This window comes from Empidonax traillii, unplaced genomic scaffold (assembly GCF_003031625.1).
Source record: "Empidonax traillii isolate 1590-97213 ecotype Southwest subspecies unplaced genomic scaffold, ASM303162v1 scaffold483:size1218004, whole genome shotgun sequence".
Lineage (NCBI taxonomy): Eukaryota > Metazoa > Chordata > Aves > Passeriformes > Tyrannidae > Empidonax > Empidonax traillii.
In genome coordinates, this window is record NW_020955676.1 from 1,079,579 (window position 1) to 1,103,977 (window position 24,399).

The window sequence follows — 24,399 nt, forward strand, 5'->3', positions numbered from 1 at the left end:
TCTACACAATCTGTCTGTGCTGTATTTCCTCTTTTCACCTAGAAGTAAAGCTCTTTAGTTGACCCCTTATCATCATTACTACTATTAAATCAAGCTGATTTCTCAGTCAAGTAGTCATAGATGTGCTAAGTGATCACTCTGTACTGAAGTGGTAAATAAACACCTGAGAGTGTAGACACTTCTGCACAGTAACACTTTTCTCTTGCTCTGTGATGGGAGCTGGACTTTCAACATCACAGATGGGTGGCTGTGAGAAAACCAGTATTCTTATTTTTTTCCATTAGCTCTGCTCCAGCTTGTAGCTTTCTTCCCAGCCCTTTTAAAGAGTGTCCTCTGAAGGATTAAGTGTGGTTTTATATTTGACAAAGGGATTTAAAATGAATGCTATCAGTTCCCTCTGCACGAATGGATATATGCACACACTTATTTATTAGAAAATATTTCCATCATAGAGGTATGAAAAATGCATAAAATAGGTATTCAATATACCCAACTCCCTTGAAAAAAAAAAGAAGTTTTAAAAACAAAGCATGTAGACAATAGTATGTTTAATTAATTATCATACCAGTCCAGGAAAAGCAAGGAAAATGAACACATCACAAGGAAGAATAGGATCCATACTCTAAATCCAGCATTGTTTTTGATGGCCTGTGAGGAAAAGGTTATCTCTGTTACCATCAGCAGTAAACACACAGTATTTCGACAATAGCAACCCAGGATGCCTTTTAGCGGCATCACCCTTCCCTCCCACATGAGAAGTAACATAATTGGCCCTTAATTTCAGGTAAATATAGGTCAGGTAGGCTGTACCTCTTTAGATTTAATCAGTGAAGTTACACTGAAAATTTTCAAATAGGACATTTAAAAAACAAAACAAAAAAACCCCAAAACAAAACAAAAAAAACCCAAATAAAACAAAAAACCAAGATCCCATACAACTGAACTCAAAACATTAGGAACTACATAAAAAGTGCATGCTTCTAGATTAGTGTCAAGTCCCAAAAGTGAAATTCCGTGATTAGAAGTAATAAGGCCTTCATCCTGCTACTAAACATCTGATTTAAAACAAACAAATGAAAAACCATGTAGCACAGTCAGTGCTCTCACAGCAAGTATTTCTCTAGGACTCTCCTTCCCAAAATTGAGACCAGCATGTGCCAGGGGACTTGGTTTTTGCTCTCATGTTTCAGATTTACAGATGAAAGATTTTTTTTTACACGATCCAAACATTATTGTGAGTGACAAAGTTTTGTATTTAGCAGCTTTTGCTGCTGTTTCTCAGTGTGGTTTAGGAAACTTAGTTCTACCTAAAAACGTGAAAAACGAAGAAAAAATAACTCCAGTTCTTGCCACATTTAATGCACTTTTCAGCAGAGCAAAGCGGTAAATAACATCCTTGAGATACCTTTTCCATGTGCTCTCAGGAGGGAGAAGAAAGAGTTCCTAAATTAGGCTATTGAGTAAAAGGCTCAGTTCTGTTTTTATTGAAATCTCAGTTACTGAAAGAAAGCATCCTTTCCTTCTAATTAGTAAGACAATGGAAGTGATTTGTTTACTAGGAACATGTGAGAAGTTTAACTCTAGTTTCAACGATTTCAGCATTGTATTTTATTGTAGTCTGCAGTTTCTGCTCCCTCCCCACCTTTTCTTCAAACCAACTTCACAGGTGCTTAAATGCAAGCTAGGTGATCTTCATGTTTAAAAAATTGATGAGGCCAAGTAGATTTCTGCAGACCTGTGAGCTATTCAGATCATGGTTAGAACTAATGAGAACCTCAGCTAACTTGTACAGTTTTCCCAAACCCATGTCCTGACACCCCAGCACCCACTGCACCAGTCCTGTGGGTGAGCTCTCATGTGCTGTTTAAAGCAACACTTGGGGAAAACAGAAAGATAAGAGAAACAAGTGAGTTTAAAACACAACTTCAAGACTTTACCTCTCTTATGTCTTCATTGCCTTCTTTGATATTTTCTGTTGCACCCACAACTAATTGATGGATATTGTCAATATCAGTTTCCTGTTTAAAAAGAAATAAAATTGAGAAACAGTAATGAATGTTAGGAAAAAACCACTTCCAAGCACTTGGGGAACAAGCAGAACTCAAAAATAAAATCAAATCTGGTATTACTAAGATCTTTGTTTCATTGATGCAAAGGTATAGAGTAATTACAATTAAGTTGTAACTTCTTTATCTGTGATTTTATGAGGCTGAATGGAGACCACCAAGATCAGTAGGAAGTCTCCCACTTATCCAGAATCAAATTTTACCTGTCTGATATTTCCCAGCTCTTTTGGAAGAGGTGGCACAATTTCCAGAAAGGATGTTATTAAAGAACACATTTAAAAGAACACCAGTTCTGAGGCAGAGGAATCATCCTAGCACGTATGCTGCGTTTTCCATTCCCAGTACATGCTAATAAATAACAACAGTGAATATCTTGATTTTGAATTTGAAAAACACAAATCTTTTCCTTCCCATTTGCTCCAAAGATTCACTGATCTTATGTTTACACATTGCGTGCAAGCAAGACCAAAATATCCCCAAGAAAATCTTCAAGCTGTACTTGCTGCTGCAGTATTAAAATACACAAACCTGTTGCAAGACTTTCTCAGTGAATATCTCTTGTAGTCTGGAGATTTCCACCACTTTTCCTTCAATTTGTCTTGGCAAAGAAGAGAAATACTCCATTAGAAAACTAAGTGAAAACATGTCTTGCTGTTGCAGATTGAGACTCTCCAGCCCGGTAAGCGGCTGTTCAGGAGGCCCCTGTCAGCCATCAGTGGGGCAGCACTAGCCTGTGATCAGGGCTCAGATGTTTCTGGTTGGAAAGCAACCAGCCCATAGAGGAGCCCTGGAGCTGCCTTCACTGCCAGGGGTTCATCTGTGTCCCTTCTTCTATCTCCATCCCATCATGGTGGGCCCTAAGCACTTGATTTTGACATACCCTCTTAATATGCTACTATAACCTATGGAATTCACCTTGCCTAGGACTAATAATCCAGAAGTCAGTTTCTAGCTTGAGTAGCTGCTCAAGTCTTCTGCAAGGGAGGGTGAATGGTGCTGCTGTAAGCACAGCCAGGTGTCTGCTCAGGGTCAGCGATGGCTCCTCCCCCACTGCTGTTGTGTATGCAGCAGAAAACAGGATGGGAGTGGAAAACTGAGTATTTTAAAACGTGGGAAAGGGAGAATGTAAACCTTCCCAATTTAACCACTACTCTTCTGGATAGTTTGTGTGACCCTCAGAATCATTTTTTACACTGTGGGACAGCACACAGCACCTTTTCTGGGCGCTCCTGTTTCATCCCACCTCCTCCCACATCACTCCAGTTGGTGCAGGCAGGTGTCCTGCAGCCAGTAAACTGTGCCCCAGTCTGCTGAGTAACAGAAAATTGTACCTGACTTCATCAAAGAGATTGTTCATTTCACCAACAAGTCTCTGGTTCTCCTGTTCAAACTGGAAAAAGGGAGGAAATGACACACATGAGTTCAGATGCTTGGATTCGGGGACCCTTCTTAATGCCCATGGCGATCAACCAACTCCCACCCTTTCCTTGCCATCCATTACAGTATGTCTCAGCTAAAACAGTCTTAAAGTTACTCAAGTTACTTTGCAGTAAGGAAGGATATAGTGGATGAATCTGTCTTTTCTGTATTATTTTAGAAATTTTAGTGGATAAATCTTTCATGCTTGTGAAAGCATGTGATTCTCTTGCACTGTCATTCATATTCATGTACTGCCAGTGGAATGAAGTTTAGGAGCCTTTAGATTTTGCTGCAGTATGAAATACTTTATAAATGCACTGGCTTTAGTTATTCCAGAAGAGCTCTTCCATTTAAAACTCATGAGTATTTAATGAAACATTTAAATATATTGTTAACACTGCATTTGTCAAATACAGGCATAAATAGAAGGCTTTATGCAGGGAAATAAGCTCTGTCTTTTCTAGCGTACCTGACTCTCAGATAATTTGGGACTCATTACAGAACAAGTGACCATGCAGTAAGTATGATGACAGGATTTGTGGAAACAAAATCTACACAGCCATAATATTGGAGAGAAGGGTGTCCCGGTGGATCTTACTGGAAACCATGTGATGAGGGCTGTTTCAGCGTTGAGACACACAGAGCTGAAATTTTCATTTCAAAGGGCCTGCATGAGTTTGGTCTTGGGGTCTGAAAGCCAATGGGCGCCTGCAGCTCCCTGCTGCTGCAACCATCTGCTCTCAGGGATCTCTGCAGCCTGTCCCAGCCGAAAAAGTCCTGCCATCAGGGACATTAGAACACTTCCTCTGGGAAGGGTCACAGGCCCAGTTCTGGAGGGGGCAGGGGAAGCTTATTCAAGGTGTCCTAGCAGTTCTCTTGGGCCAAAGCCTCAGTAACAGCTGGCCCTTCATGGTGTGGACACAACTGACCAAGGCTTTGCACTTCTCTCACAAAGCTGGGAAAGACCTGTCCTGTGCAGTTACACAGCAGGAGCACATAGGATACACATTTCCGCTGGAAACATTAGTGCTACGTGCCTCTGGCAAACCCAAGTGAGACACACTGCAGTGTGAGTGCCAGAAAACAGGATTCAGAATGCAAAGAATTGGACACTGGAGCTGTGCAAGAGAGCGAGCCCTGTTCCAATTCAGTTACTCTCCCCATTTTGAACTATCCTACATAACACACTGGGACTTTGGCGTAATTCAATCACGTTGCATTTTCATTAGCAGTAAAAGTGCAGCAGTCCTCTCAGCCACCTGGCAAGGACTCATTATCCTTCTGAAGGCAGAGCAGAGTGTTGTAAAAGGTGGAGATGCCAACAAAACAGCACTGCTTACAGTTCCAACCTGGTGGTCAGTCAGTGTAACAGGACCTGCTTGCTATCTGAGCACATACCTAACAATTAAGCTGGCAAGAAAAGGAGGCACTGCCCAAAGACAGTAAGGATTTGAAAAATACAGTCCTGAGCAAAAAGCAAAAGAAGGGAGAGGGAAAAGGTCTGAATCCCAAAGCATTATGGTTACACCAAGGGTTGTGTTAGAACAGTGAAAGGCATGTGGGCACTTAATTCTTTCAGAGCAGTGCTACTGAAATAGCTGAAAATGAAGCACTTGATAATCAGAGTAATTTAAACACAGTCATGAAGATGCAAAATGAAAATCAGTGGCTATGACAGACATTTCACCTGACCCACTGCTTCTCTCACAGAGCCATTCTGTAGGAGTACATACATTTACATGGCCACATTTGCTGAGATCTTTGGCTCCCCACTGTGACCCCTCCACCCTGCCTCAATTGTGCCACCAGCATCTCTATCCAGGTCTTCGTAAGATCTTCCTTATACAGCTTGTGCAACACCTCATGTGTGTTGCTTCAGATACTGATGTGACATCCTCTGAAATGATCTGCAATGTTCCAGCTGAAACTTCTACCCTATCAAATACTAAGAGAAGCCTAAAGCATGTACACTCCCGAGGGTGCAAATGATCGAGTGAAAATCATGTGTGAACATTATCGAGTGCAGCCACTGAGGAATTTGTCCTGCTCCTCTCTCTCCCTACAAATCCTAAGCACGTGATGCTTGTCTGATTTCACAGTATGACATTTTAGCTCATTAACCACTCCTTCCTCCTGAGTTTTCTGGGAGATTAGTAAACTGAATCCCACCACAGGACCAGACAAGATAGGAGAGTAGAGAGCAGGAGCTGTGCAAGGATTCTGCACTGACACAGAGCAACCCAGAAAAGTAAGAAATTGAGAGAACAGGCAAGGCAGCTTTCACAGCCTTCACCTTTATTCCCTCCATCACCTCCCACACCATTGCCCCTGTCCCCCACACTTTGTGCTGCAACATTTTTCATCTTGTTTCAGGCCCATCAGAGCCTCAGAGAAACAGTACCTGACTCTCTGTAAGGAGCATATTTAATGTCAACCAGCATGCCTTAAGGTGAAGTTGTTACTGCTAAAAATCAGAAATTTGTAGATTTAATCTCACAGAAGCGAGTGTTAAATGACAGGTACATTTGAAGAAGGGTAACAGTGAATCTCATAGAAAACAGTTTAGTTTCCTGACATGGGCACTTTTCGTCATGAAGTATAAAGAAAAATTACTTTTTATTTCTTTAACATACAGATTTCTTTTTGTACTAGAGGTTCACTGTCTACCTGATTGGCAAGAACAGCTTTCTCTCTTTGGTTAAAGGATTCCAGAGAGTCTGAGAGGGTGGTTATTGGGCACTGTCACCTTCACTGCGGGGTAGAGGCCTCAGTGAAGGCATCCAGCCTCAAGAGCTGAGTGGGAACAGGGCAACATACTACACAGTTCCCCGAAGTCCCATTGATTCCCACTCTAAAGATCCAGTGGTTTTGTTAAATAAGAAAATACTGGTGTTGCAAGTCACTGCTGTCAGTAGTGACTCCTCCTACAGAGCAGACCATTTGTTAAAATATAATTGCTTAAAATACGGTGATATTTACTTCACAGCGGTGGATGGCTAAAGGTGTTTCATCACTGCGCTCCTTTATGTTCACACCACTTTATGTCTGGTTTTGGCAGTCACCTCACAACAAAGCCAAGGAACAGAGCAGTGAAACAGAGCCACGAGTTCTAGTGCTGCGATGACTGTTTGCTCCTTGAGTGACTAAGTGGGGCCACCAAGCTGTAATTGTTTTTCTGACTTCTGTAAGGATAAGTATTTCTGTAAAATATTCAACATCAGAAATTCCCTATTTTGCTGCCTTAGTAAAACTGAGATGACAACTAATTTAGAAGACAGATTTTTAATAAAGAAACAGTGAGTGATTTTAATCCCTTACAAATAGCACAAATCCACTTAAGAAAGTATTCTTTAAAAGGTCCCTTTGATACTTAAAACCCTCCACTGGCACAGATTACCTTCTACACTGCTAAATGATCTTTGCAACTTGAAATCATGGCTGATGAAGCGCTTGGCACAGACAGCAGTTAAGATATGCTAAAACAGTCAATTGAACAAAGGGTTAGAGCACTGAACACATCATATACCAGTCTGTCACAAAGGGATTTACATGATGGGAACCTAAAACCAAGCTCTAGCAGTCAGTATACTTCAATATATTTATGGCTTATTGAAGTAGCCTCTTTTATGACAGTGAAATATTCTGTTAGCAAAATATAGCATAAAGTGACAAACTGCTTAATATATGACTAAAAATCTAATGCATAAAAGAAATAATCACCACTCCTTTTTGTTATACCATAAAAGAAATCATTAGATATGCTGTTCCTGAATTTAAGACAAATCCAACCAAAAAAAGATAGAGAAAAGTAGATATTTTTACAACTCTAAATGTCAGAGCCAGATTTTTTCCCAGTTAATGCAACCAGAAGATACCTGCTCACAGTAACTATAAAAACCCTTAATACACCTGTACTCAGAGTTATAAACTGAAATTTATTGTGCAGATCATGCAATAACCTACAAACATTTTGAACAATGTCAGGCTCTCTCCTGAGGATAAAATACTGATAGAAATTGCTGCTCTAGCAATGTGATAGTGCTTTAATTCATTATTTTATCTACAGGAAGGATCACAGAACCATGACTGAGATTTGTTAAGTATGATTTGACACAACATATCCCAGTTTAAAACCAACACAGCAGTTGTGTAACCTACCCTCTTTATAGAACCGTTTAGGATGGAAAACACCTTTGAGATCAAGTCCAATTACTAAGCCAGCACTGCCAAGGCCACCACTACCATGTTCCTAAGTGCTACGTCTACATATCTTTTAAACCCCTCCAGGGATCGTGACTCCACTACTTCCCTGTGCAGCCTGTTCTAGTGCTTGACAACCCTTTCAGTGAAGAAATTTTTCCTAAGATCCAATCTGAACTTCCCCTGGGGCAACTTGAAGGCATTTCATCTTGTCCTGTCACTTGTTACCTGGGAGAAGATACCAACCCCCATCTGGATACAACCTCCCTTCAGGGAGTTGTAGAGAGTTATGGGGTCTCCCTTGAGCCTCCTTTTCTCCAGGTTAAACACCCTCAGCTCCCTCAGCCTCTCCTCACAGGACTTGTGCTCCAGACGCATCACCAGCTCCATTGCCCTTCTCTGGACACGCTCCAGCACCTCAACGTCCTTTTTGCAGTGAAAGGCCCAAAACTGAACACAGGATTGAAGGTCCTTTTCCAACGGGCAGTTTTCCAGTCACTCTTCCCTCAGCCTGTAGCACTGCCTGGGGTTGTTGTGACCCAAGAGCAGGGCCTGGCTCTTGGCCTTGTTGAACTTCATACAATTTGCCTCAGCCCATCAATCCAGCCTGTCCAGATCCCTGTGCAGAGCCTTCCTGCCCTCCAGCAGATCAATACTCCCAACCAACTCCCAACCACATCTGCAAACTGACAGAGGGTGCACTCAGTCCCCTTGTCCAGATCATTGATAAAGATATTAAACAGGAATGGCCCCAGTACGGAGCCCTGGGGGACACCCCTGGTGACCGGCCACCAGCTGGATTCAACTCCATTCACCACCACTCTCTGACCTGGACATCTGACCGTTTTTGCCCAGCAAACAGTGCACCTGTCCAAGCCATGAGCAGCCAGTTTCTCCAGGAGAATGCTGTGGGAAATGGTGTCAAAGGCTTTACTGAGGTCTAGGTAGAGACATCCACAGGCTTTCCCTAATCCACTAAGTGGATTACCTCATCTTAGAAGATCATGTTGGTCAAGCAGGACTCACCTTTCATAAATCCATGTTGGCTGAGCCTGATCCCTTGGTTGTCCTGCAAGTGCTGTATAATGTCACTCATGATGATCTGTTCCATGACCTTCCCCAGCACTGAGGTCAGGCTGATAGGGCTGTAGCTCCCCAGATCCTCATTCCAGCCCTTCTGGGCTAATGGGTGTCACATTTAGTGGCCCCCAATCAACTGAGACCCCTCCAGTTATCCAGGACTGCTGGTAAATGCCTCAGTGAGCACTTGCACCAGCATCCTCAGTACCCTTAGCTGGATCCTACTCAAACCCATAGACTTGTGTATGTCTAAGTGGCAAAGCAAGTCCACTGATCATTTCCCCTTGGATTATGAGAGCTTCATGCTGCTCCTCATCCCTGTCTTCCAGCTCAGCACTAGGTATCTGATAACAACTGGTCTTACTATTAAAGAATGAGGCAAAGGAGATATTAGGTACCTCAGCCTTGTCCTCAGCCTTTGTTAGTTTCCCCTCATGTCCAGTAATGGATGGAGATTCTCCTTAGCCCTCCTTTTGTTGCCAATGCATTTCTAAAAACATTTCTTTATTGTCTTCTACTGCAGTAGCCAGATTAAGTTCTAGGTGGGCTTTGGCCCTTCTAATTTTCTCCCTGCATAACTTTAACCTCTCCTTGCATAACTTAAAGGATTTAGATGAGCAATGAAGAAAGCAATGCACATTCAAATGCTCAGATTATATCCTAGTTACACCTACATTTACACCTTGGACACAGATTTACCTGAAAATCAGAATAATGGATCTAGTGCATTTAAAGTCTTTTAGGAATGAAATTACATAGAATCCAACTTTTACTAATAAAGGTCAACTCTTAGATCTAAGTTTCCTCAAAAAGGCACTGAAAGAGCAGTTTTTCTGTGGAATAGTCACCACATACATCTCTAGTGTTTGTAATTCAGCTAATTATAGTGTTCTTAAACAAAACAACAAACCTAAGGGGAAAAAAATCTGTCCACAGAACAGAGAGGTGGTTTGCGCAGCATCTACATATTGTAGCAACATTTACATTTGAAATGTGCTGTGCACAAATACATATTACACAAATATACAACTCTGTTTACAGTTTGTCAACTCCTATAATGCATATTCAAAGCCAACAGTAAAAGAACTATGTGACATGAAATGACCCTCATTGGGGAAGGCCGTTCTGGTGAGAGGAGGGTGTCGTAGTGGCACCTACCCTTTGTATGCTTTTTTCAATTCTTCTTTTTTACTATCAGTACTAACCCTCAAGTAATGCCTAATAAGCAGGTTTCGATTGGAAATTTTAGGAGTCTAGAAATCCTTCAAATCACTAAACTATGAACTCTTATCTGCAGCCTTACTCTGAAAAGTATAAAGTTATGATAGGATTTCATGAAAAAGAAATGTATTTACTCCCAAAATACCATAACAAGGGATGTAACACATTTAAAACTTAATTACAGTGTGAGGCCTATAAACACAACCCCCATTTAGCAGTCAGTCAGAAGGCCCTGTCAGAACCATCACCTCTGATGCTCGTTTCCCCCATTCCTCTGGAAGCAAGGGGGCTCATGATACTGTGACTAAAGACAGGAGAATGAAAATATGCAAAAAGTTCTCTTTAATATGAAAACAGAAAGCAGGAGTAAGTCTTTAGATTTTAGAGTGGCACTCAAGAACAATATGAGAGCATACAGAGCAGTCTCTGAAGAACCTTTTCTCTTTAGCAAACCAAACCATAATTACATGCAACTTACTCATCTCTGACTGGAAGGGTGATGCATAGCATGTCTGGGAACACTTCTAATAACTGCCAAGGAAGCTTCACAACTCATTCTGCAGCAGCCCTCTCCGTTACTTAAACTGTTCTGAAATCTGCACAACTACTGACTGAAATATTTTTTTCTTACTTCATATAAACCCAGGGCAATGTATGCTTATGTAGAGAGGTTTTCTAAGAATTCTGAACTCTGTTCAAAATGATACATTTTAGGAATAATCAAAAACTCTGAGAAGTTGTCAGCAACCATGACTTTGTCAGAAATTTTCTACTGTATCAGTTCAACTGTAAGCAGAATTGGATCAATCAGTACATAAACACGCTAATAACAGGGAAATACGAAAAAGTTAAAATTCATGAAATTCTTTTGTGACAGATATCTGTTCTTTCTAGGAAACCAATCTGATTTTAATAATAAAAAAAATAAAAAGGAATAAAATTAAGTATAACTTCATAGTTATACTTAAATAGTACAACTGCTTAAGTTGTGCCCTAAAAACAGTCTGAGAAAAAAAGTGCCAACACTTTATTCTTTCAGAAGTTTCATAATACTTCTTCTGATGTTGCCTTGACTATTGTTTCCTGACTAAAAAAAAAGCAGTTAATGATTGCAATTTTAAAAAAGCAATTTTAATTTCAATTGTTGAAAATTAGTTGTACTAATTTCATGTCTCCATGTAAATATTTTGTAGCAATTTTAAATATTAGTTGCTACCAGAAGAACCAGGAAGACACATGCAAATGGTGTATCTTGTTATGGCATTATTCTGCATAAAATGAATGTTAAAAATTAATTTGGATGAATCTGTACTATCTTTTTAACATATAAGAATACAGCAGAAAATACGATAAAACGGACAATAAGACACAGGATAAACTTACCATTTGTATTTCTTCAGGTGACAGCTCATCTTCTCCTTTGCCATCCCCCCATAATCCAAGGTTACTTTGGGCATCAGGCAGATTCCTGTCTGTAAAAAAACCACCAAACACTTGAGACAATACAGGGGCTGAATAGTAAAGTGAAAATAACTTTTCAGCCATGTTAGACTGCTGATGAAATTGCTGTATCTCCTTTCTCAGTAACTGGGATTCACCCTACATTTGCAGCACGAAATTACATTGAACACCTTTAACGTCCAAACTGGGCCAAAAGCCTTTGTGCATGTTTAATTTTGTGAACTACAAGGAGTCGCACTAACATACCTACAGTGAAAGATGTAAAACAACTCACAATGCACTAAGAGTTTTTAGGGCACAAAATACTGTAGCAGTTGTCTTTCAACAGACAAAACCACACCATTTTCAAAATAACAGTCTATATGCAAGCTATTATCTTCCAGTGAGACTTGACAGTACCATCAGCTACTCATTCCAAAAACTAAAACAGAATTCCAAAGATAATTTGTGCAAAGTTCACAGGACAAACTCCATTTCCTCATGCTGTTCAAACTTCCTGTTACAGCTCAAATCCAACACCACACTGTGCAAGGGGTCTTCCTGCATATAACAGGAATCAGCTCCAATCCCACAAATTAACCTCAACACATCAAAGCTGCTTTATCTATTTCAGTAGTACTTCCCCTTTGATTAAAGCTAATCATCTGCATAAATCTTTGCAGGAGTCGGGCATAAAAGATCTTGAACAGCTATTTCTGGGATATTCCCTTCTGGAAGATTTAATTTTAGGTTTAATTATACACTTCTGATTATAGACAGAGAAGTTAGAATGGTGAAGAAAAGAAACTATGCTAAAGGAACCTACTGTTTCTGAAGCTTTTTTTAGCATCAGTGTTTAAAAACCTCATGATAAGACTGCACCCTTGAGAGGGCCTCTGTTCTCTCCACTGGTTGTGACATTTTTACAAAACTCAGACATTTGCACCACCTCACAATGGATCAACGCTGAACCTGCTTGGACTTATCAGATGCAGGTTGCAAATTAAAATACAGAAAGATTTAGCTTTTACTTTTTCATACGTGCAGGCTTCCTATTTATCCCAGTCAATTTTTTCAGGCATTTATGACTGTTTTAATTTATTTTGTTAGAACCTTCTAAACTTTTTGTTTTTTTTTTCAATTGCATATGCAGCACTGATACATCAACATTCAGGTACTAACTTGTCTTGGGAAGCCTTTGAAAGGAGTAGGTCTATTTATAAACACATATAAGAAAAGGGTTATTAGAAGTTTTCCCTTTTATTCTTCACAATAGTATTTGTGAAAACTCTTGAAAAATAAATATCATAAAGGAGTATTGTGTATTCCTCCTTTATAATTTTTTTTGGCTTTCTAACAACCAAACCAGGATGCACAAACAATGGATAAGGAATATAATATATTAAAAAAAAAAAAAAAAAGATCAGTTCTTTCTTTTGAGTAATAAGAAATAAACCCAAGAATATCTTTAAAGATTTTTACAAAGTATTTGACTCTTTTTTTTTCCCCCTTGGGTATTATCAGTATTTCAAGTCTATTTCACAGAAACACAAAACTAATTTGTTTAGGTAATACATTTTTTAAAATTACAAGAATTTAAAATTATTTACTGTATTCAACCAAAAGAAGATAATTAGTTTATGGAGGGGGAAAAAAAAAAAAAGACATTCCTATTTTATCCCAGTGGAACCAATTACTTTCAGGCACTCTCAGCACTGTTAAAAAAACAGCACCTGTATCCAATGTGATTGCTAATAAGCAATTATACTTATGGTAATAGGTAAGCAAGAAACACGTATCTCCCCCTGGGTTCTTCCTGTCACGGTGGTACATTTTGGGCTCTCTGCAGCTTTCAAAGAGCTGACAATAATGCTTTTCTGCAATTCAGCCAGCAAAAACTAAACTATATTTCTGATTCAGAAAGAGAAGTAGTTAACTCATGATGAAGATACAAAATAATCATCAAATCCTCTGAACCCTTTTCCACACTGAAAGAGACAGCTGCTAAGCTTGTGGACCACTTCAAAAGCTACTCATTATTTACATTTATTTCCATAAACTGTCAAATTTGTAATATGCAAATAAATACTGTCAGCATATAAAAGCAATCTCCAGAGAGACTATTTTCCTACCATGAGGCATGTCCTAACTATAATTCTAATGTAAACAGGTGCTTTGCCTTGAAACAAAAGTAACCGCATTTTGTTTTGGTTTCTGCCAAAGAAACCAGACACAACCCAAGTTGTGCTTTAGTACGCCAAGTAGGACATTCAGCTGTTCATCAGTGCTCAAATTATCGACAGGACCACAAGCTGCTCTCATAAGTATCTTTAAAGAGAAATTTAACAGAAGGGACCCAGCCATGTTCATGATGGCTAATTCATAAAAACAAATTATTATCACTCTCTAAACCACCAGCATCCTGAAGATGAAACAGTTTATTTTTAATGTGATCATTTCTCCACTTCCTTAAAAATTTGAAAAGTTACTTGGAAAAAAAATAAAAATCAAAAGCTGTAAGATTTAAACTGAGCTTCTGGTTTCCTCGTCATCTTGTTCAGGGTATTTTCACGCTTCGATAACCACCTACCAGCAAAGTCACAAGGCTGATTTCTATAAGCAGCAGCAACCAGCACTTATGTGAGGAATCACAGGCTGTGTGCATTTACAAACTCTTTCAGACAGATTTGTTTTGATATACAAGTTCCATAATTTTCTCAAAGTCTAGTCAGCAATCCCCCAAAAGGACTCCATCAGCATCACTTGTGTGGCAGGATTCCTACTTTCTCATAAAAAATAAAGCATAAAATCATAAAAGTGAAAACTGAAGTAATCAAAATTAACATGCAATAAACAAAGCTGCATTTCTATTTACTGCAGTGGTTTGCTGTGTCCAAGGCAAACAAAGAACAGTATTTTCCATGGTGTGGTGCAGACTTTTGGAGCTAAAAACTGTAATGACACTATGTGGTGGGAGTGCACACTTCCAGGGATTGTGGAGGCATTTGGTACCAAGGAAAGACCACAAGGCGATGAAGATGCAACTGTGCTGCTGCTTCTCTGGTGGCACCAGCTCACAGCTGCAAACCACTGATAACGTGTTAAGGTGAAACTCGTCTGTATGCCTGTGTGCTGCATCACTTATGACAGACCATAAAAAGGCAGTAACCACTAGAAACGGCACATAATCAAAACCTGTGCTTCTTACAATAAATTCGGCATCAGGGTGGGAAAAAAGCATACTGATAGGGCTGCAGGAGTACAAACTGGCTAGGAAGATAAGCAATGACATATCAGAAAACATTCGCACACTGTGCGATAATTCAGTATTAGAGTCTTCATCCAGAAGTGGAGTACCCACTTCACATGAATCCACCCTCTGGATGGCCCTGGAGTCACTAAGCAGAGGAACTTCACTCTTTTAAAAAAAAAACACTAAAGAAACAACAACTGTTTATCAGAATAACTTGGCCAACCATTGCATTTGTTCTATCTTGATGAAGTATTATCCCAATATAACATAATTAAAAGAAAAAAAATTCCTGCTGTCAATCACAGGGTACCTTGGTCTCCTCTAGACAGCTCAAGCCAGAGAACTCCAGCCAGGGACTCCAGAATCACAGAAACAAGATTTCTCTTTAGGCATGAAACCTGAAATTATCTGCCTAGGGGTGGTAGTCCAAAAGGCACTCTGCTCCAAAGATCTGCCGGTGTACACATCCTGGGACAGATTGAAATAACTAAGGGAAGGGACTTATATCCCTTGGCCTCAGAAACAGGCCACCAAGGAATCAGAACCAACGTTCACAAGTCCTGTCAAGAACTGCACCATCTGGAATGACCCAAGGGTCAGAGATACTGCTTTGGATTTCTGGTTATCTCCTGCCCACTGAAAGATGAGATTCAATCCTCCCAGAAGGGAAGCTCAATGCTATGGAGAAATTCCCAAAACTACTGGATCTGGCCAGCCAGTAACCTCCCTTCTGTGAGTATATTCTACCTTCAAGCTGCTATGTAGAAGTATCCAGCTCAAGGTCTCTCTGCTTAGAAACTAGAGAATCTTCCCAGAAAGTCATTGACCTACTTTCTAATAACTTGCCATCAGTGAAGGGAATATGGAAAAATCAGACAAATTTCAGAAGATAAGATATTGATAAAAATAAATAAAAAGGAAAGAGCTCATTTAGAGGATGAGGAATTCAGCAAAGCATAAGCCTTGTTTAGCTGCCATGTCAAAAAGTTTTAGATTTTGCTTCCTCAGTCTCTCAATATGCTTCTCAAAAGCCTGATCAGCTCAAGGAAGATTCAAGTCAAAGCAATTGGCACTTCTAATGAGAGAGAAGTACTACTGACCAGACAGGCCTTGCCACAAATAGTAAAATATAACTACATTTTATTCTTACCTTTGCTTTCCTCAGCAGAAAGTTTTTCTTCAGAATCATCTATAGGATTTAATGAAGATTTTTCAGAGGAAAGAGGTGATTTGGACACATTGGTCTGCTCAGGTTCAAGTCTGGACCTAGAAGAACAAGAGCCTATAATTTAACTGATACTACGCAAAATGAGAACCACCGGTTACTAAATCCAATATTTTAACTCTTGCAGACTTCACACTGAAGATATTCCAGTCAAGATACAAAATGTACTTAGCAACTTTCACTGAAATATTATTACAAAAGGCAAAGAAAGCACGAATAGTATTCCTGGACAAAACACACCATGTGTTCAGAGCTGAGGAGAATACTGAAGGCTAGAGCATAAAAATACAGACACTTTGATAAACTACCTTTCAAAAATCTAGTGTATTAAAATATTTATCTTTTTTAAAAAAACCCAGCATTTTGGTCATACTGAAAAATTCTTTTTAGTAGCATGGCCAATACTACTACTTTATTTTTTCAAGTGATAACGGTAATTTTACTTTATATTTTCAATCATCATAAGGGAAAAGTAAGGAAATACAACAGAATTAGCTTTTTTTATACTACATATAGGTCCCTATTATGTAATTTTAATACAAAGGCAATACAAAACATGAGAACCTCATTCTATGATTATATTCTAAGTAATTGTCAAGTATGTTTCAGTGTAGTACCAAAAAAGTCAAAAATCAGTGGCAACATATTTTTTCCAGTAAATTTCTGTGATTTATTGTTGTCTACAATGAATTCTGTAACTGCTACATAGCAGATAGTTAAATGCTTAGCAATTACGCCGTTGGAGAAGGTAAAGAACCAAAAAACCAAAAAGCAATGGGCTGAATCACCTGCTGTGCCAACTTCATCTCTTCCTCCCCTCACAAATATAATCAACAGTTAATCTCATTATCATCTGCAATTCTCCCCTGTGCCTAACAGAAGGTGATGCATTTTGTGTTCCTTTCCTTCTTTGCATTGTGTCTAAGTTCTAACCCATAATTAGAAAATTCTACAAAAAACAGAATATAATGCATTAGTCATCCCTGAGTGACTGTTATTTAACAAGAAAAAAACAGTAGCAGGGAACCTTTCTTAGTTATAAAACCTCTGTAAGTACTGGGCTTTTGGTAATTTTACAAAAAAGAACTCTTCTTCTCTCATCTCCTCCCTCTCAAGTCCTAATTTGCCTAATAATAAGGAAAAAAATACTTATCTAGATGTCTATGCAGTTCAAATAACACTTTTGAGACTAATAATATTAAACACCAATTCCCCAGCTAACAAAACTATCAGCTTGATTTTAATAATTGCATACATAATTCACAAAATGTTCTAATGGGAAAAGAAGTTTTAAATTGAAATGAAATATAATCTTGAATACCAATAAACACAAAAATTGAAAATCTCAACCAAGTATCTTTACAGAAATAAGTGCTTGTGTTTCTATTTCTCAGCTTTTATTTACAGGGAACTAGTCCTAACTGGCAGAACTTTTTAATCAAAAAATACGAGTTAATACACAAAGACAACTTCTGTAAAAAAATTATAATACTCAGGCAATTTGTTGAAGAGCTTAGGATGGTTATCAGTATGAAAGGAAACATGATGAAATATATTTCTACTGCAAACCTTTCAGTATTCTCTGATACATATTTTAAATTGACTAAACTGCAGGAAAGAAGAGCTGCACTAGAATTAATTTACTTCTAAAGAAATGTATTCCTTTATTGTTTGTTGTCCTTACTTTACAGAGTATGCTAATGTAGGAAACTTCCAATTTAAAATGAACAAAGTGTCTGGGATGCATTGTTTAAAGAATGCCTAGTTCTTTTAAGTGAAGGTACACTTCCCATCACATAAAGCATCTGCTGAAATCCTTGGGGAAATCACAAATTACCTACACTATTTTTCTTCAAGTCGTAATATACATTGGGTTATTCCCTTGATTTATTTAAACTGAATTTTAATTTAAATGACAATTTGGCCATTATATGACATCTGCAATGCATACAGACTCTACCTGGTCAACATCAGTTTTCTAATTCTTACATGCATAAAGAGAGGCAAAGAGGTACATCATGTTTCTACTTGCCATGAACACCTGTCATCCCAAGTAGCATTTACTAACAACACAGTCATTTGCTTTAGCAGAAAGATAGAAGCTTAAAAAAAAAGGAAAAAAAAAAAGCCAGAAAGAGAACAGGAGAGAAAAGTGATCATCTCTTGTACCTAAACAGACAGTATCCTAAATGGTGTATCTTTGAGACAACCTATCTTTGAGACATGTTACCAATGCAGGATTTTGTTGTAAATAATTTTGTTCAGAATATTACCTAATGGACACATAAAAATACTTTGGTGCATTTGTAGAAGTCAAATAGGTTTATTAACCCACATTTTTCTGATTTGGTGCTTTAATCCTTTACCTATGTGAGACGTGCAGCACTATATTGGCACTCCGTAAAAGAGCCCTGGAATGCACCTGCTGACAGCAGATGTTAATCCAACCACAGATTTCCATTAAAACAATCCCCTTAGAATCTAGCCATAAATAACAGTTTTGTTGAATGTCCTACAAGCAAAAGGTACAGTTAACTATTTTTGACATTACTCACAGTCTCTTCTTATCTATCACTCGCTTAACTCGGATAGCTCTTTGTTCAGAATACAGCTTGCACACTCCTGTTCAAGACAGCAGTAAACAAAATTTCAGGTTAGAAGAGCAAGATTCCTTTCTTGGAAAATGCAATCATCTATTTTTAACCATGCAATAAATACAAAGTACTTTTTAAGTAATCTTCAATGAAGTCCAAGACAGCGGTTCTGTGCTCCTTTACCTGAGCAGACAGGACACCCTTGTGTGCTGAAATACAAAAGAAAGACATAAGACAATCTTGTAACTTTTTACTGAATTCCAAAACAGTTTGCACTTTCAGTTGGCATGAAAGTTATACTCAAAAGCCTATTTTAAATATAGCTATATTTAAATATAGGTTCTCTAAAACATCAAATCATCACAAGAAATCAAAAACTAAAGCCAGATAGTGTCTTACTTTATTTTTATATATGCCAAGAAGTTATATTATGTCAATTACATTTCTAAACAGGAATAGGTATCATCTAGCTAAGCACAGCAACAAAGATCTAGAGATTTAACTTGCTTAAAATATCAAACTTCTTCAAATTCTCCAGTGTATAGACTATGTGGAAGTATTTGGGATTTACTGTGTCAAACACCCTTTTAATTCACATATATTGATATTTCTTATGTTTATACGATGTAGTTCCCAGGCATGCCTGACTTTCAATGATTCTGAATAATATTACAACTATGTTTGGATAGCATTTCACAGCTGATGATAAACTTTGTTGTATCGACAAAACACAGAGAGACAGCAAGTCAACTTAAAAACAGCCAAACAGAAATTCTCTCTGCAACTTCTACAAGATAGTGTAGTAGAGGTATGATCCCATATTCAGTTTGTCAGAAATGCTGTTAATTTACCAGAACTCCATTAAAGTTATTTAACTATCTCGAACTTGGACATATTACACCTGTAATACCTTACAGATGGACAAGCTAGAAAGAGACAACCATTGAATTTAAGGAGCTTTGGTTCAGGCCTCTGTGCCACAGTGATGAATTATTACTCAAGTTGTAAATATTTAAAACTCTTTTTTTACACTTGTTAGCTGGTGTATTTGAACAAATAAATAAAATTCCATGCTCTGGCCTCTCTTTCCACTAACATTTAAGAAAATGAAGTACAGTACTAAACAGCCAACAGGACTACACAGATGTACACAGAAAGGCAATGAGACTTCACTAATCTCTTTCTAAAAGGGTTTCAGATTCACCATGCAATATTCAGCATTACATTAGCCTTTATCAGTAACTGAGAAAAAACATGTAAGAGCAGCTTAGTTTTACCTTCTGTTCTCAGCTGATGAATGGCATCAGCACACGTTCTCATAAACACCTGAGCATCTTGATCTATCTGATCACGCTCTGTATCCGTCATCCTCCCATACTCAGACATAATATGGCTGAGAAACAAGACAAACTTGTCACTTACAAAATCCTCAACATAGAATCCACAAGTACCCATCTTAGACCTTCCCAGTCAACATCTTCACAAGGACTTTTCTGGAACACTGATTTCCACGGAAAAAGCAGTAAAAAGTACAATAAATATCACTGATAAAAGTGCCACTTCTATCAAGTTTTTTTAACCTCTTTTTTTTTAAAACACTTTTACTAGTAAAATATATAAAAAAGCAATATATCCTATCATCTTGTACATAATTAAATACTGAGCAGATAAGGAGAAAATACTACTAGAAAATATATCACTGCCCTCAGCACTTATTTCAGTGAAGTTTATTTCAATTCCAAAAACTTGAATACAATTAAGATAATGGAATAGCTCAAATACTGAAAGAAGTACAAAAAAAAAAAGGAATTTATTTTAGTTAAATATATTTTCATTATCCTAAATAATAAATAATAAATAGCTTCAATTAAAAAAAAAGAGAGCTTAATTTTTAATGTAGCTGTACTATGAAACCTGTGATTTCAAAACAGACTAAGAATACTGGAAAGTAATGAACATTTTTAATATCAAGTTGAATGTAATATTTGTCAAAACCTGTTGCCATTGTTTATTTCTATTTTAGACTACACATAATGCATTTAGTATTTTCTAATTGGATTAATACATATTTTTCTTACTAAATAATTAAAAATAAAGGCCTGTCCTTAAAATATTAACACATTGTAGGTAACCACTAGAAAAGCATACTGTATAAAGGTATCTAACAGTGTTTCCACAGCCATAGGTGACAGCGTGATAAAACTTTGCTACAGTAGCTTATAGTATATTCATCTTGAGTTTCCTGATGATATAGTGATCACAGCCTATTATATCTGCTTTTTAAAAAAACAGAAAGAAAACCTTAACTTACATGCACATTTGAATTTACTATTTTTATATGTGAATATTTCCTCATGTATAATGCAATGATATTAATGCAGCAATACAAGTGAAAAGAAAGGATCTTCGATTTGCAAAACAAGCCTGATACCCGTAGAGATCTCTTACACAAATCACTGCAATAATGGCAAAGCTCCCCTGTGTCTGCTGCAGTCCCTGCCACAGGAATGCCCACACCAGCTCACAACACGCCACCTCACCAACTCTCATCATATACAAACACAACAGTTCCTTCCTGCATCATCGATGTACTGTAAGCATGGGCCTACCAGACCTCTTCCACAAAGTTTTAAGTGTACTCCAATGTCCTTGAGTATTATACCAAAACCTCTTCATTCCCATCCTGCATAACTGCTTGCACATCAAAAATCAGCACATGGTTCATCTGGCTTAAAAATTACTTTCTGCTTAATGGCCAGCTGGTACACAAGCACAGATTAGCAAGCAAACAGTGAGACAAACTAATTAGAAGGAATATTCTATATTTCACATGTTTATTTCCAACACTGCTGTGTACTGGAGATCTAAGTATCAGGGCTTTTTTCCCCCCCTCTGATTAAAACTATTCTAAATGTCATAAAATTAATTTTTAATACTTACAGAAAACCAGCCATATATAGTGTTTCCATTTATCTTTTACTAGCTGAATTGTTTCCCTTTGGTCAGGACTGACAGGTTTCATAAATCTGTAGCAGAATCCCTATCCCAGCTGTCATCAGTGATTTCTAGCACATAACTCTAATTTGTACTTTCTGAGAAATCAAATTCTGAACGATGAAAGATTTGAAACTGCCTGATTTAAAAAAAAATCCCAACTTTGCTAAGATGATATATTGGCAGTTAAAAACAGAACATAACTCATATTGTTAAATATTTTAAGACAGACCTCTCCCATACTCCCTTTGCACAGCTTGTATAGATGACTTTTTGTTACTAGTCTGTGGCATAAGCAAGCTCTTAGCATGTGTAAAGTCAGAAAATGCATTCCTACAGCCACCTCCACACAGGCCCAGACAGAAGGGGACCATGAAGTTCATCTGGTATGGACGGCATAATGTATAACATCCTTCAGTGGGCTCTGTCTACAGAGTTACTCAAGCACACAGATTTAGCCGGAAAATGAGCACGGAGTACATTTACTAGTGGTAATGTAGTGATATGCTGAGGATAACTGCAGCAGCTTTAACATTGGGAAGCAAGTTGTTAAGTTACTTCTCCTAGTTGCTAATACAAAAATAGGGTCGATCTTAAACAGGAGTTTCACAGCTTCAAAGGTAGCAAAACGCAGCTTAACCCAGTAAATAAGAAATATAATACTTTTCCTTTTCCTAACTGCTTACAGCTTACACAGCGTCTGGTACCGGCGCTTTTGAACATGAGCTGGTCAAGCAACTCGGAGGCAAGGATACCTGAAACCCAACCTCCTTGGGAAGGCAAGAATGGAGTCACACAATCATATCCCATTATGTCAAAGCACATATGGCATCCACTAATATTAACAGGTTACTGAAGTCCCCATTGCACTACCCAGTAAATCTGCACATGGAGATTACACTGAAAATTCACTTCATCATCATCCTCCAACCTTACCAGAAAAGGAACTGTTCATTAAAATAAAACAGGCCAAAGAAAAACAAAACCACATGAATATATCAGACGAAAAACAAATGAACAGGAAAAAAAATTCCAGCTGTGTCTCTTATGTCAGAGATATCAATACTTGCTCAGAAGTGCAGTGGCAGTATCACAGCAATGGACTGATTCATCACTAAATCAAGAAAGGCCAAATAAACTAGGTTTTCCAGAAACAATGAGAATCATTAGCCAAGATGTGCACTGGCTAATGCACACAGATAAAGAAGGGACAAAGGAGGAAAATAAGATCCTCTGGATTTTTATCCTAATTAATATGAGAAAACTTCACAAGAAACTTGGACTGGAAGGAACTTGATTTATTTGTAATTTTTAAGATGGTGGGTGAAGAGTACAACGAAGATAGTGACCCTTTAGCTTACTGCTTCTAAATCATCTGAGCCCAATTTAGTACCTCCCTCATTTTGAACAGATCATAGTTCTTTGTTGATATTTTCATCAACCACATCAAGTGTCAGACAATATATGAACAACAGACTGCTGAGTAAACGAGTGTATGAGAAAGAGAGCTATGGGAATGAGGCCACAGCATAAGTGTACCTGAAGGTACAGTGGCTCTTGGAATAATGCTGAAGGTAAACTTAATATATCTCTCCTATCTGTGTGAATGGAACTAACCAACTAACCAACTTCCAAAAAAGCCCAGGGTGTATGCACATTCATACAGTGATCAGAAACAGAAGACCAAGTCCTGGAATAAAATAGGAAATGCACCAAATGAAAGGATGTATCCTCACTGCCAAGAACTAGGAGAGACTAAGCCAATGAGAGGTTAATGAAAAGATGAAGTTTAGCAACTATCTTAAAAAAACTCAGTTAAAGGGGAAAAAAAGCACAGAGGACTCACAGACCACTCAGCCCAGAAAAATGTAAGAATAAATAAGTAACATTTAAGCACTTAGGAAAGAACAAAAAGATCACCAGTAGCCAAGATGTATCAAGACTATGCCACAGGCAGTGTAATTTACTGCTGGGATGTAGCAATAGGTCTTATGGATGGAGGACAAGCAATCATTGCTATATTTTTTAGTATGGCTTTTGTTACCATCTCACACAACATTCTCATAAGCTACCAGTAAATAAATGAGTTAGAAGAAACAAGCACTATATGAATCTGAAACTAAAAAGTTGAACTTGGGAGTAGCTGTATACCAAAACAGAAGGATGCACTGAACTGTGTTCCACAGGATTTTGTCCTGAATCTGATGCTATTTAATACTTCCATTAACAGTTCAGCAGAATGGAGTTTATGCTTACTAAACCTGCAGAGGCATAAAATTAAGCAAATTAAAACTGTATCAAGAGAACAGGACTTCAGTTCAAAACAATACTGCCAACCTGGAGAAATCATAAAATCATAGAATAGATTGGGTTGGAAAAGACCTCCAAGATCATCAAGTCCAACCCCTGATCCAACTCCAACTACTATATTATGGCACTAAGGGTCACATCCAATCTCTTTTTAAAAACCTCCAGGGATGGTGAACCCACCACCTCTCTGGGTAGGCTGTTCCAATGCCTGATTACCCTCTCTGTAAAGAATTTCTTCCTAACATCTAACCTAAACCTCCCCTGGCAGAGCTTGAGCCCATGTCCCCTTGTCCTGTTGTCGGTTGCCTGGGAGAAGAGACCAACCCCCACCTGGCTATAACCTCCCTTCAGGTAGTTGAAGAGAGTGGTGAGGTCACCTCTAAGCCTTCTCTTCTCCAGACTAAACAACCCCAGCTCCCTCAGCCTCTCCTCATAGGACTTGTGCTCAAGTCCCTTCACCAGCCTCGTTGCTCTTCTCTGGACCCGCTCCAGCACCTCAATGTCCTTCCTGAACTGAGGGGCCCAGAGCTGAACACAATACTCAAGGTGTGGCCTCACCAATGCAGAGTACAGGGGAAGGATCACTTCCCTGCTCCT

At 38.3% G+C, this 24,399-nt stretch overlaps 1 protein-coding gene across 1 annotated transcript in view; it reads right to left on the reverse strand.

Moving 5' to 3' along the window:
* Nucleotides 1–528: 528 nt before the first annotated feature.
* STX18 (syntaxin 18) overlaps nt 529–24,399 on the reverse strand; it is a 67,704-nt gene continuing 43,833 nt past the window's right edge. The window contains exons 3-11 of the mRNA XM_027896163.1: nt 19,776–19,891; nt 18,630–18,707; nt 18,460–18,526; nt 15,830–15,945; nt 11,370–11,458; nt 3,398–3,456; nt 2,595–2,664; nt 1,938–2,018; nt 529–648 (exon numbers count right to left, since the gene is read on the reverse strand). Of these exons, the coding sequence (XP_027751964.1) occupies nt 553–648; nt 1,938–2,018; nt 2,595–2,664; nt 3,398–3,456; nt 11,370–11,458; nt 15,830–15,945; nt 18,460–18,526; nt 18,630–18,707; nt 19,776–19,891 (772 nt within the window). The 3' untranslated portion in view covers nt 529–552. The remainder of the gene's footprint in view (nt 649–1,937; nt 2,019–2,594; nt 2,665–3,397; nt 3,457–11,369; nt 11,459–15,829; nt 15,946–18,459; nt 18,527–18,629; nt 18,708–19,775; nt 19,892–24,399) is intronic.